The 15,287-nt window shown below is 33.5% G+C and overlaps 1 protein-coding gene across 1 annotated transcript; it reads left to right on the top strand.

Moving 5' to 3' along the window:
* The first annotated feature begins 1,739 nt into the window (after nucleotides 1-1,739).
* LOC121384312 (charged multivesicular body protein 7-like) lies at nucleotides 1,740-14,985 on the top strand. Its single transcript, XM_041514645.1, has 10 exons — nucleotides 1,740-2,120; nucleotides 3,747-3,915; nucleotides 4,440-4,634; nucleotides 5,909-5,979; nucleotides 9,265-9,327; nucleotides 9,938-9,986; nucleotides 10,803-10,922; nucleotides 11,528-11,626; nucleotides 12,596-12,782; nucleotides 14,368-14,985. Exons 1-10 carry the CDS (start codon nucleotides 1,864-1,866, stop codon nucleotides 14,457-14,459), a joined length of 1,302 nt encoding a protein of 433 aa, XP_041370579.1. The 5' UTR covers nucleotides 1,740-1,863; the 3' UTR covers nucleotides 14,460-14,985.
* The last annotated feature ends 302 nt before the right edge of the window (nucleotides 14,986-15,287 follow it).

Here is a 15,287-nt window from a genome sequence, read left to right as displayed (position 1 = left end):
TCAATAATCCAAATTTAAGAATAATATTTGGAAACTGATTCCCTCCCTGCCGTATAAATACGTTCATAAAATTGTCCATTATGTCTTTCAATGAATGAAATCGGTATGGTTGTGAAATAAAGTGAATAATTTTATGTTGGTAACATTATTTCACTATTTGTGGATATATACATAATAGTAATCTAAGTCTGAACGACTAAAGTAAACTGTAGGCGTCTCTTACCCAGAAGTTACGAATAGTTATAATATTTATAACTGGTAATCCTAGTATCATGACCTGGTAAATTGTAAATCCTCTGAATATTGGATGTAGAGAAGATTGAGGATAATAATTTATTATTCTAAGGTTGGGTGATGTTTTAATTGTGAGGGGTAACTATATCCTTAATTGCCAAGTGATTAAGTTTGCGTGTGGTGCTCAGCCTAGAGGTGGTGTGACACCGGTGGTAACAGGCCATGTAAGTGCTGTAACACTTACCTGGTATTATATAATACATATTTGAAACTAAACTTGTGTTGTTGTCTTTCTAGTGAATTTAACGTTGGTTAATAGTAAATATATATATATATATATATATATATATATATATATATATATATATATATATATATATATATATATATATATATATATATATATATATATATATATATATATATATATATATACATGTATATATATATATATATATATATATATACATACATATATATACATGTGTGTGTATGTGTGTGTGTCTGTGTGTGTGTGTCTGTGTGTGTGTGTGTGTGTGTGTGTGTGTGTGTGTGTGTGTGTGTGTCTGTGTATGTATATGTATATGTATCTAAGGTAGGATAGAAATCTAAATGATTATGTTGAATTAGTTTCAAAATATCCTCTCAGTAACAATTTTAAATCAAATTCAAATATAAAAGATTATGAGTTCACATTTAAATACATGTGCGGCACAAACAGATATTAAATTCACCATTTTCCCATTTTATCACATAGATACCAAGGATGAAATGAAAAGAAAGACAAAAGAAATGTATTTTATTAGAAAGTTTTGTCCATTTCTTAATGCTCTTCGTTAGATAAAAGCAATCATTACGTAATTAAGTAATTATCAATTCCCTTTCTACCGCAGTAACGTCATAACATGTATGACATCATATTGAGCAGTTATTTAGAAGTTCCTTTCTGAAGATGAATAATTGAAACACGTAAAAGGATATTATTTCTTAAAATTGTTTTAAATAAATATATACTGTATACATCATCTAAAATATGAAAAATAAAAATACACACACACAAGCACGCACACACACACACACACACACACACACACACACACACACACACACACACACACACACATTAGTTGAGGAAGTAATTGGTGGACCCATTGGGCTATTTCTCATTCCAGCCAGTGCACCACCACTGGTATATTAAAGGTCGTGGTATGTGCTATTCTGTTTGTGGGATGATACATATAAAAGATTCCTAGCTTGCTACTAATGGGAAAATGTAACGGGTTTCCTCTCTGAGACTATATGTCAGAAATACCACATTTTTAACATCCAATGGCCGATGATTAATAACTTAATATGCTCTAGTGGTGCCGTTAAACAAAATAAACTTTAACTTTAAAATACAGTATTTTCTGAAGCTCTACAACGGCGGGTGAAATTTACGCCAAAGAAAAATGAAAGTAGACTGTTCCACTGATGACAGTTAATTTGTTTTTAAAAACCTGCATAGTATAGGGTTGTCAGTTTTCACATTAACATCTTGCTGGTGACAGTGGTGTGTTGTTGTTAACAGTTGAATCAAACACAGATCACAATGACAGTAAAATAATCTGACTTTGTCGATTTATCAGTATGGACGTCGACGAATATCAGTTCGGCCCAGAGTGGGGCGATGATCAGAAGATGTCTGTTTTATTTGCACCATTCAGGGAGAAGTCCTTGAACCCGCAGTCATGGGATAAAAAAATTAAATTTTGGACTCAGTTAATCTTAAAAGACTTCAAGAAAAATAATGAATTTATTTTAGATGTAAATTCACTTGTCTTAAGATTTGTAAGGAAAGGGAAAAAACCTGCTTGTCTTGAGACAGTTATTCAAGAAATGTTGAGGTAAAAATAAACAGACCTTATCTACTTTTAGTTTCACTTTTACCAATCAGTTCATGTATCAGGCATGGTAGTGCAGAGGGGACCTTCTATGAATTAAAAAAAAAGTACTATTGACATTTGTCATGATGTAGTTTATTGGTAGAATGCAGGATATTGTATTTCAGGACATCTACAGTCTGACTCTGAATCACATTGCTATTATGGTAACAACTACGATAAATTATACATTCATACCTTTAATTACTCTTAGACTTTCCCACATTTTGTCCAGACATAAATTGTTTAAAAAAAACCCAATTACATTGGCATAGATTCCACATACTAGAATATAATCATGTCACCTATATCAACTTCGTTAAGATCTTCTAGGACAAAAAGCATGTAATTTTTTGCTGTGTGGAAGGAAGGAAAGAAAAGTTTTATTTAACGACACACTCAACACATTTTAATTACGGTTATATGGCGTCAGAGATTTTTTTTGCTGTGTGGCTGCCATTTTGCTTGTTATTGAATACTCTTCAAGAGGGGTGGAAGTCTCAGAAGAATGTGATATAATTAATATGATGATTGCCTTAAAATAACATATGTCATGATGTTGTTAGATTACGTCACATCTTTCTACCCCTCCTGTATAGTATTCCATAAAGAAGCAATAATGGCAGCCTACATGACTTTTGACCTAAGAGATTTCAGCGAAGTCAGTATAAAGTGACATGGTTACCATGTGGAATCTGTGTCATTGCAATGGGTTTTTTTTATGATGTCTGTCTGGACAAAATGTTGGATGAAATCAAAAGGTAATTAAAGGGAAGAGAGTAATTTATCATAGTTAACAATTTGGTTTAGACTTTAATTTTCAAATTTTTCTGTGGGAGCATGCACATAAAACCCAGAATTGACATAAATATGCTACCAAGGGAGTCGAACAAGTTCAGTTAAATTTTTGAATACCAAGTCCTACAAAGTAACTTTAAAATAATACACTGTAAAATGTTTCTCATTCCAATCAGTGCACCACAGCTGGACAAAGGCTGTGGTACATACTTCCTGTAAGTGCATATAAAAGATCCTTTGCTGCATTAGGAAAAATGTAGTGGGTTTTCTCTAATGACTACTAATTACCAAATGCTTGACATATAATAGCCTATGTGCTCCAGTAAAATCGTTAAACAAATAAAACTTAAACAAAACATTGTGAAAAGACAATGTTTTTGTTATTAAGTTATCTATGATATTTGCGATTGTAATTGTAACAAATTATTAATTTGATAATTTATACAGTTGTTCATTATAAGTAATCATTTCATTTGAGCTCAGTCAGCTGAGTTCTCGCTTGAGGTGCTTGCATTGCAGGATCGAACCACCTCGGTAGATCATTAAGCTGATTGGGTTTTTTCTTGGTTCAACCACAACTGGACAAAGGCCATGATATGTGTTTTCCTGTCTATAAGAAAGTGCATATAAAAGATCCCTTGCTGTATTAAAAAAATGTAGCGGGTTTCCTCTGATGACTATGAGTCAGAATTACCAAATGTTTGACATCCAATATCCGATGATTAATTAATCGATGTGCTTCAGTGGTGTCGTTGAACAAAGCAAACATCTTCTTCTTGTTTATTTATACAGAATGAAAAAGTTGCAAACATTGCAAGACTTTCACCAATCTTGTCACAGTGGATGGGTTTCATGGGGTATGACAACTTTTGTGAAACGACCTTTGAACTGGAGTTTGGGGTTTGTGTTGAAGAGTAATGAAGAAGTATCTGGACAGTTGATAATTGTAGAACATCTACAGGTTGGTTTAATCTCTTGTATTGATTAGGTGGAGTTATGATCAATTACAACTTTGTCTTAATTAAGTTATTAGGGTAGTTTGACATATTACATATACATGTATAAGTTTACTTATAGTTATAGTCATGATTAAAATATTTGAAAATATTACTAAAGGTGTAAAGGTGCTCCACATTTTGAATGTAATTTTAATTAGACAAAAAATGTATATACATGTGTACATGTAGTTATGCTTATTTGCAACTTGTGTTATTTTTATTACTTTTTAAATATTGTATGCCAAATGTTCTTATGTAGATAAAACATGGGTCTCAAAGCATGTAAAAAAAAAACTAAAATAATTTTAAAAACTACAGATTATTTACAAATTTTACATAATGAATTAAAACAATATTTTTTTTTTAATTGAACAACAAAGTATATAGGTGAGACATTTAATTCAGCATTATGTTTGGATAATATTGCATGTAATAATCAAATAGAATCATCAGTATTTTAAGAGTTGTAATTTTTAATAATTGACAGGACATGTCTGCTCGTCTTCTTGAAGATCATTATGACTGTGTGAACCACGAGTCGACGGATAACATTGTGGAGATGACTGTTTTGCAAGATCAACACAGGAGTCTGTGTAAAACAGATTCTGATTTGAATCTGATACTTACACAGTTGGAGAAGAATAAGAAGATTGTCCGAATGAAGATCGGTGAAAATGATGTGGTTTGTTTTGTTTGTATTACTTTGAGGAAATAGAAAAAAAAGAAGAAATGTTTTATTTAACGACACACTCAACACATTTTATTTTTGGTTATATGGCGTCAGACATATGGTTAAGGACCACACAGATTTTGAGAGAAAACCTGCTGTCGCCACTACATAGGCTACTCTTTCCGATTAGCAGCAAGGGATCTTTTATTTGCACTTCCCACAGGCAGGATAGCACAAACCATGGCCTTTGTTGAACCATTTATGGATCACTGATCGGTGCAAGTGGTTTACACCTACCCATTGAGCCTTGCGGAGCACTCACTCAGGGTTTGGAGTCGGTATCTGGATTAAAAACCCCATGCTTCGACTGGGATCCGAACCCAGTACCTACCAGCCTGTAGACCGATGGCCTAACCACAACACCACCTAGGCCGGTTTGAGGAAATAGAAGTCATAAACTGATAAAGACTTAGTATATTGTTTTTCACTCCACATCTGGGTGGTTGGTAAACAGCATTGGTCTTTTCTTGAGGCAAGTCCTTGCATTTATTACCATCGTTTAAGATGGACTCTGAAAATTATTAGCAGTTTGGCAAATTTGGGCATGAAATATGTAACCTAACAAAAAATAAAAATTAAGAATCTTTAATGAATCGGATAGTTTAATAATTATATATGTTTGCCAAATTTAACTTTAATTTGTGTTTAATGATTTGGCAAATGACAGTGTTACCCAGTATTACTACATCCAAAAGTGATATTTTGGTTGAATTATCTCCCTTTTTGTTTGTTGGTTTAGTTATCTCCCTTAGATAATATTGACATTTTCAGTTATTGCAGACCTATGATATTTAATTATGTTTTTTTGAATTAAAAACAAAATTAATATGATATTTTGAATGTCTTTAAATTTTATATAAACTTTTATTTGTTTGTTGTGATTTTCAGACTGAAATATTTTGGCATTTGGATGAAACTGGTTATTGGTAGTAGCATTTATATGGGGTGATTATCATAATGCCTTGCCCATTCCCACAACACAGATCAGTATATATACTTGTTTTGTTAGTATTGTTATATTGATCTATTATTCTAAATATACTACATGTATGTATATTTTAAAAATAAAATTTCTTTTGTGTTCTGGTAAATTATGCAATTAATACATGGCATTACATGTTTTAGTTGGATCACTTACATGTAGCAAACTTTTTTTTTAAATTATTTTTACACCAGTCAAATGTTTCATTGGTTTTAATATAAAATGTCTTCTCTCTTTTTTTCAGATTATAAAGTTTTGCAAGAAAAATGAACAAGAAGTAAAACCCATCCAGGAGTTGGAACTTAATGTATTTAGGTAGTTGACACAGCTTTACACTGTTAGCTTTTAAAACATCTCTCACAGTCTATCCGTATCCATATGGTGCATTTTCATTCTTCATAGTTCTGTTCTACATGGACTGATTTGGGAGGATGCGGTGGGGGGGGGGGGGGGGGGGGGGGGACCATTATCAAGCATCCAGGGTAGTTATGGCACTCATCATATTTGCCAGTTATGATTTTCAAAGACAATTGGTGAATTTTATTTTAATTTACCAAAATAATTTCCTACATGTAATAATGGATATTTTATTAGCGAAACAATTTTAGTTCTATAATGCTTAAAGTTATAAGATACTTTTGTGAAAATTTCTGCCTTGAGCATCCCCTTGTGGTCGAGAACTGCCCTGCTAAACACTACCTGTTGTTGTCCCTTGCTCATATTTAGAATGAACATTCCATTCAGTATATGCAGCAGTCCATCCTTTCACAAAGCCAGGATCCACTCCTGATCTCCAGTATATATCATGTTGTAGAGTACGAATCAGCGCGTGTATTATTAAACAGTAATATTTAGCTAGTAAAGCCCAGGATCCACCCCTGATCTCCAGTATATATCATGTTGTAGAGTACGAATCAGCGCGTGTATTATTGAACAGTAATATTTAGCTAGTAAAGCCCTGACTCCACTCCTGATCTCGAGTATATATCATGTTGTAGAGTACGAATCAGAGCGTGTATTATTAAACAGTAATATTTAACTTGTAAAGCCCAGAATCCACTCCTGTTCTCCAGTATATATCATGTAGTAGAGTACGAATCAGAGCGTGTATTATTGAACAGTAATATTTAGCTAGTAAAGCCCACAATCCACACCTGATCTCGAGTATATATCATGTTGTAAAGTACGAATCAGAGCGTGTATTATTAAACAGTACCGTATATCTTCGCCTGTAAGTCGATCTCGGCTATAAGTCGAGTCCCTAATTTCAAGCCCTGAAAACATATTTTTTTTATTGACCCGTTAAATAAGTCGACCCATGAAAAACAACTTATAAATATTGAAATATTTCTTATTTTCAGCACATGAGAACAATAATGTACAATATTTGAACAAAAGAAAATTATTTTACAAACTTAGGTTTTCACGTTTTGTACATCACAATATAATCAGACTATTCCAATCAAACTATCATTATTACATAGCATCAAAATAAATATTCCCTTAGTAGAGAGTGAAAGCTGTTTGATTGTTACTGTATTGTACTGTACAGATGCTTTTGTGCACAGACAACAACTTTATTTATAAACACTAACAACAGATCACTACGATAAAACTGAAAGTATCACATTTTGCCGCCATATTAATACATGTAAGGAGGATAACTCTGGAAAGTACACAGGGTTTTGTACCAAATGTGTGTCCCTATTGCTCTAGTGAACTGCAGAGATCAGTCTATTTTAAGGGAAAGCTCAGTAATATTCATGAAGTTAATCACCGACAAAACATTGTTTGAACAACCATTAATGCCAGTGACCAGATTTCAAAATAAACTCAGGCAACAGGTAGTCTGTATTGTTTAAATTTTTACTATTAGTGATGACTGTTAATTTAACTAAGTGGACTGTTGTCTTGGCATGTGAGTGAGATCGCACGCCTTTTCGCATAACCAAAACCGTTCTAATGCCAAAACAAAAAGGTTATAAAAAATAAATGTGTCAAATTAACATATTTGAGTATAAATACATGGCATACTTCAACAATATAACTTGTAAAATAATCCCCAAAACAGTAATATTTTTGGTGAAATTTTTTACCCTCTTATAAGTCGACCCCCCAAGTTATAAAATAATTTTTGGGTGAAAAAAATTCGACTTATAGGCGAAGATATACGGTAATATTTAGCTAATAAAGCCCAGAATTCACTCCTGATCTCCAGTGTATATCATGTTGTAGAGTATGAATCAGAGCGTGTATTATTAAACAGTAATATTTAGCTAGTAAAGCCCAGTTTTCACTCCTGATCTCCAGTATATATCATGTTGTAGAGTACGAATCAGAGCGTGTACTATTAAACAGTAATATTTAGCTAGTAAAGCCCACAATCCACTCCTGTTCTCCAGTATATATCATGTTGTAGAGTACGAATCAGAGCGTATATTATTAAACAGTAATATTTAGCTAGTAAAGCCCAATTTTCACTCCTGATCTCCAGTATATATCATGTTGCAGAGTACGAATCGGAGCGTGTATTATTAAACAGTAATATTTAGCTAGTAAAGCCCAGGATCCACCCCTGATCTCCAGTATATATCATGTTGTAGAGTACGAATCAGAGCATGTATTATTAAACAGTAATATTTAGCTAGTAAAACCCAGGATCCACTCCTGATCTCCAGTATATATCATGTTGTAGAGTACGAATCAGAGCATGTATTATTAAACAGTAATATTTAGCTAGTAAAGCCCAGGATCCACCCCTGATCTCCAGTATATATCATGTTGTAGAGTACAAATCAAAGCATTTATTATTAAACAGTAATATTTAACTAGTAAAGCCCTTAAATCCACTCCTGATCTGCAGTATATATCATGTTGTATCAGAGCGTGTATTATTAAACAGTAATATTTAGCTAGTAAAGCACAGAATCCACTCTTGATCTCCAGTATACATCATGTTGTAGAGTATGAATCAGAGTGTGTACTATTAAACTAATATTTAGCTAGTAAAGGAAAGGGCTGGGTCTTAAATAATAATTGATCTAGCTCAGTTGGTTGAGTGGTGCTCACCTGAGGTGCTTGAGTCACAGGATCAAACCACATCAGTGGATCCATTCAACTGATTGTTTTTTCTCATTTCAACCAGTGCATCACAACTGGTCCAAGACTGTGGTATGTGCTTTCCTATCTGTGGGAAAGTGCATATAAAAGATCCCTTGCTACTAATCGAAAAATGTAGTGGGTTTCCTCTGATAACTACGATTCAAAATTACCAAATGTTTTCTCATTCCAACCAGTGCATCACAACTGGTCCAAGGCTGTGGTATGTGCTTTCCTATCTGTGGGAAAGTGCATATAAAAGATCCCTTGCTACTAATCAAAAAATGTAGTGGGTTTTCTCTGATGACTACGATTCAAAATTACCAAATGTTTGACATTCGATAACGGATGATTAATAAATCAATGTGCTATAAGTGGTGTCTGTAAACAAAACAACTTTAACTTTAAAGTGGCATCTTGTACTACTATCTGGGAGTGAAAAAAAATATCAAAATGTTATTTAAGTTTTGTCAAGTACATTCCTCATGTTTTTACTTTTAGAATACAAAAAGTGAAAAGGAACCTGGAAAAGCAAATCGAGGCCTTGTCACCACAAATTGACAGGTAGGGATCTATAATGTTATAGTGCCTCTAAATAAAATTAATGCTGCTGCCTTAAATTTGTTGGATATAACTTTAAAGTCATCTATCATGGTTTAAAAAGTATGAACAGAGTTGTCACTTGAAAACAAAATGTGACACACCCATCAACCAAAGCAATTTCTCTACTATTGCTTGTATTGGAATCTTGCTGAAGATTAGAGTTAGTTGCCCTTGATATGTCAGATATCTGTGCATAAAATCAGTATTTACGAACTACACAAACAAAATTATATACATAAGTGTCAGATGATCAGGTCAGGTCATAGAGTTTAATCTGCACATTCCGAGCAAGCCTGTCGTGGGTGCAGGTGTCAGCCCATGCCGGCTTTTCCGTCTTAAGACGGAAGGGTTTGGGGTGGGAGGAGGGACCGTCTGTGCTGGCAAGTACAAGAGAGGATCAGCAGCCTGACCAGGGTCAGTAGGCATGGGGGGGGGGGGGATGGTCAAGACTTTTTCTTTCTTTAGTACCTTATTTTGACACAAAACAAACTGAACTTAATGTCTTATTTCAATTTAACTCATATCTGCTTTGAGTAAGTACCAGTGAAAAACCTAATGCTTTCTATTACAGACATACACAAGATGCTCAGCTTCATGTGAGGAATGGAAAGAAACACATGGTACACATTTTCCATTTTGTGGTTTTCAACAATTTTACATATTTTAATTACTGGAAACTGGATCAGTAGGGTGCTGTGTTTGTTTTGCAAATACACAACTTACAGAAGTTAACGTGATTTTTTTTTTAGGGGAGTGAGTAATTGCTCCCCTAACTTAATTATGGTGAACCATTTAAGATGTTATGTTATTGATACCATATAAAATCATATGTTAAGGGGAGCTGAAAGTGACTCTCCTTGAACTAGTCTCAGAGGAGTGATGTGGAGTGAGAGTGATGGCTCCCGTTAAACTATGAGTTCTGAACTTGGCATATGGAAAATAATGTGTGTGTATAAATTTTGTGACTAGTGGTAGGATGTGAATGGTGCAAAATTTACACATTTGTTTCTGTCAGTTTACAGTCTGTTATTGTGGACATAATACATGTATTATTATTTTTAATTTACCCCAAATGTTTAATATGTGAAGTGCTGATGAAAGTTATTCATAGAAATGTATTTTAGGATAATGGAATAAATTGTTTTCTAATAATCTTTGTCTGCATTAGACATTTAGCTGAAAGAGAATTTTCAGTTAAGGATTTGTAAATATTTGTTAATCTCTAATTTATACTCTATCCATTATGAGGGTGTGTGGTTTATTATGAGGGGAAGTATGAGATGATGTATTTCTCTCAAATTCATTTTGTATCTTATCAGATAAGTCTGTACTACGGCTGTTAGATTATTATGTTTATGTTAGGCAAATGAATATAGTACATGTATTATATCACAGGATGATGAAAAAATATTTGGCAAATTATTCCTAATTTTCAGGCTCTGCATTCACTGCGGAAACGACAAACTGTTCAAAAACTTATGGACAAGAAATCATCTACTGTGGATATGCTACAGATGATAATACACAGAATTGAGGATGCAGCTACAAATGAAATGGTAAACTGTATTAATATTAAAGGGACTATCCTGAATTTGCTTCCTTTGTAAGCTGTTTTTAACTCTTTGTGAGGACTACAAGTACATATTTAAAATACTTTGTTGTTTAGTCTTCAATCAAGTCTTCCATTCTCCTGTTTGTTATAATGTTTTCCCCAGAAAATTGCAATTTTCTAAGCATTAGAAAATTTCAGTATGTAATATTAATTTCCACTTTTTGGGGGCTCCAGACTCCTTTTGTGCTAAGGTCTGAATTTAAAGGCACTGACTCCAGTTATTAGACTGAGTAAAGTATTTTTGGTTATTACAGCTTTTTAATCATCAAATTACACATTCTTTGGTAAAATTATATTATCAGTTTTGACGAACCAGATGTATCCTAGTGTTTCCAGTTCTACTAGATGCATTTTAACGATCAATGACTTCCTAATAATAATATGTGATTATTGCAAGTTGTGTTTTTAGCTTTAAAATCATGAAAATTTTTCTAAGTTTGTAACAGCCTATGACACCATAATACTAATTGATAAAAAAGGTAACTATTTCAAAATGGAAGAATTAATCACTGTTTATGTCAAGTGTTTTAATTTCACTTCTTGTTACAGGTGTTGAAGGCGTATGAATCGGGTATGAATGCAATCAAAGACTTGACTAAGAAAACACCCATAGATAAAGTTGAAAACGTGATTGATGACCTGCAAGATGTAAGATTGGTTGCTTATCATAATTACACCCAATTATAAACTGTCATTTCTCTCATTCTCATCATCCCTTTTAAGTAATCCCCTAAAATATGCTAAACAGTAGATACACAACTATGGCAGGTGTTACTATTTCAAGTGATTAATTATTTCTAATTCAGGATTGTCTGTTATTTCTTTTACGTTCATCGGGGTATGAACAAAACAAATCATCCGCAAACTGTGTGAATGGGCAAAGCCATTCTCATATAAGTTTGCAGATGATTTTTTTTTTTTGGTTAAAACAATAATGCTCAGTAAGACAAATTACCAATATAAAATGACATCATAAGGTATGACGTTCCCTGACGACGTAATTTTTACATTCATCGAGAATTAAACAAACTCCCATTACTACGGCTGGACCAGTGGGATGATGTTATATTGTACTGAATGTAACGGAAATTCAATTATTGGTTAATGTTACATTTTTGTGTGGAAATGATTTGTTCTAAAAATAATATGAATATCACACTTAGGCATTTCATTCAGGGAATAAAACTGCTACACACATCCCCCCCCCCTATACATTCTATACATCACACACCCTCCATCATATTCTTTGTATAAAAATGTTGTTCTTGACCTACTGATATCCCAACATCCATATTCTATTTTATTTTCAACTGCTTATTGCTAATAAAAAATTGAAAAAGTGTTTAAAATTGTCTCCCACCAATAACACACTTAAGGTGTATGCTTTTATTTTTAGCATCAAAATGGAGTTGAGATAAACATTTTATTTCTGCCATTTTTCATCTAAATTTAATAGGTGCCGGTCGCTCGGATAACTTTTCTTCCAAGTTTACAACTCGTACATTAAAAAAATCTGTTGCATTTTGGACATATTTTCAAGTTGGAAGATTGTTGTAATTGTAATTACGAACACACTCAAATGCAGCTTGTATCTCATCTTTACTTTTAATGTTAAAGGTGCTTGAAGACCAGTCCGAAGTCAACGATATCCTGTCTAAAGGGGCGGAGTCAGCTGATGCAGATGTCACAAAGGATGAGCTGGAGGCGGAGCTAGAGGAATTACTAGAAGAAGATAAGCAACAGATGGATCAAGATGTAGACAGTCTTTCAGATCTACTTGGTGGAGTCACCATGAACCAACATGGTAAGACTGCCAGTTAGAACACTGTAGTATCTTAGTTCAGTACTACAGTGTTTTCCCTAGCTTGTTTTAGCATGGTGCGGCACCATGCCTCAATAGTCTAGCGCAATCTTTCCTTAATCTGCGCCATGCTGCCCCGAGATTAAACAAGCCATTTTCAATAATTAGTTCTAAAATTGCCTTTATTAAACACTCGGGGAAAACATATTATTAATAAATAAAATATCCCTGTTATATATTTTGTCATTCATTTATTAAAGCAAGCACATTAATTACATTTATTTTTATTTCTATTAATTTTTTGTCTTTAATGAAAAAAAAGTGCCCTGAAAATGGTTAAAATGCCCTAAAAGGGAAAACACTAAGTACTACATGTATAATGAATTGTCTATAATGATTAAGCCAATACTAGGATAATAGTTCAGTACTACCATGAATTAATAGTTATTTCACCGATATCTGCGGTCTGTATGAGGCGCATATTCCAATTGTCCATAATCTGTATATGTGTATGTAATTAACAATACATCCGGAGATGCATAAATGGAATCCTCTCAACCTATTTGCATAAAAAAGTGACTGCTTCAGATTAAGCATTGTAGATTATGTATATGCATATGGATTACAGACATATGGAATTTGTGCCTAAAGTATTTGAAATCAAACCCATCAGTGCATTTCAACATTCATTGATGGTCTTTTTCTTTTCAACGTAATCTGACCTCAACAAATGGCATATTACCCCTATGTAATTAGACTATGTATCTAATTAAAATTAGTTCCACTGGTTAATTACTATTACCTGTGGATCTAACAGCACCCTGTTGGAGCTCATGTCCAGTTGACCTTTCATTCGATCAATCAAAACCTTACTTGCAAAATCATGTCAGTGATTTGAAAAGAATTTGAAAACATTCGGGATTATGCCGAGGGTATACAAAATGATGCAGGTGAATTAAGAAGTATGCCGGAAACTAATTTCAATATAAAAATTACATATAATATTCGTTTTAAATCGGGGGAAAAAAAACCCATGATGGTATAGCCATAAAATCTGTTTATACCAGTATACAATCCAGAGTTTATTACTGCACTTTTCCCCCTGTTTTTTTCAATGTTGAAATAGACCATCGAGTTCGCCTATTGCATAAATAGTCTCACCCGATATTTAAAACATTTGTATGCTTCCGAATAACACTATAATAGGCGAAGTGTAATTGGTCGATATTTAAATTGTTATTTATAGATAAAATGTCACCTGGACATTTGAGTCCACGCAATGCTGTTAGATCTACTGGTAGACCAGTAGAGCTAATTTTAATCAGATTGGGTCTGAACATCCCAACAGCCAGTAGTTATAAAAGAGAAAATGGTGTATGTTTTCTCAATTTCTTTTTATGAATATAAAGCTGCAAAATAATATGTCATTGCAAATAGCAACATTCAAATGTTCTTAAGTAAAATACAGCCTACCTGTATGTGTTGATGTCATCCAAAAAAAGAAGAAGATATAACATTAACTAAGTACTTGGTAGTTGTTATTTGCTCTTGTTGTTTAGTATAAATTATTTACTTTTTTCTTCTTCAGATCTTCAACTGCCAGATGTGCCCACATTTTCTCCGTCTGCATCTACCAGTAAAGTTTCATCAAAGTCATCCAATGTAGCTGGCTTCAGTTGAGAGAGCCATCACAGTTTTTACAGTTTCAGACTTTAATGAAATTATATTGTTTTATTTGATGGCAAAAAAAACCCTAACACCTGCCAGCCACTTTAAAGCCAATTGCTAAACCACTATTCCACTGGATCCGGCACTAGCAGCAAACAGAATAAGCACTTTTTACCAACACCATTATATAATTACTATATAATTATGGTAAAGTTTTGCCAAATTATCTATTAAACTTTAAAAAGTTACAGAAACTCAGCTATTTTGCAACAATATATCAATCATCATATGAAATTATTTTGCCAAATTAAAATAATATCTGGCAATTGTCTTTAAAGTTTGCATATGGCAAATGGCAGGGCTAGCCATGCAGTCAAACATGGTTATCTTGATGTTAAAGTGGCTTAATCAACAAGGGACGGGACGTTGCCCAGTGGTAAAGCACTTGTTTGATGCGTGGTCAGTCTGTGATCGATCCCTGTCAGTGGGCCAATTGGGCTATCTCTCTTTCCAGCCAGAGCACCACGACTGGTATATCAAAGGACGTGGTATGTGCTATCCTGTCTGTAGGATGGTGCAAGTAAAAGATCCCATGCTACTAATGAAAAAATGTAGCAGGTTTACACTCGGAAGACTATTTCAAATTACCAAGTGTTTGACATCCAATAGCCGATGATTAATAAATCATTGTGCTCTAGTGGTGTCGTTAAACAAAATAAACTTTAAATAACCTTTAATCAACATGGGTGGTTCAGGATAAAATTCCATTAAACATAATAGATATTGATGAAAATTATGATCTAGTAAACAAAAATTCGATGTCAGGGATAGCTTGGACAT

The sequence above is a fragment of the Gigantopelta aegis genome, chromosome 10 (genome assembly GCF_016097555.1).
Source record: "Gigantopelta aegis isolate Gae_Host chromosome 10, Gae_host_genome, whole genome shotgun sequence".
NCBI lineage: Eukaryota > Metazoa > Mollusca > Gastropoda > Neomphalida > Peltospiridae > Gigantopelta > Gigantopelta aegis.
This window is presented reverse-complemented; position numbering and strand designations above follow the sequence as displayed.

Excerpts from the sequence above, each read along its gene's own strand:
- LOC121384312 (XM_041514645.1), top strand. The coding sequence starts at position 1,864 with ATGGACGTCGACGAATATCAGTTCGGCCCAGAGTGGGGCGATGATCAG. Across the intron at positions 9,328-9,937 it reads TTGTCACCACAAATTGACAG|ACATACACAAGATGCTCAGC; the intron begins GTAGGGATCTAT and ends TTTCTATTACAG. Across the intron at positions 11,627-12,595 it reads TGATTGATGACCTGCAAGAT|GTGCTTGAAGACCAGTCCGA; the intron begins GTAAGATTGGTT and ends TTAATGTTAAAG.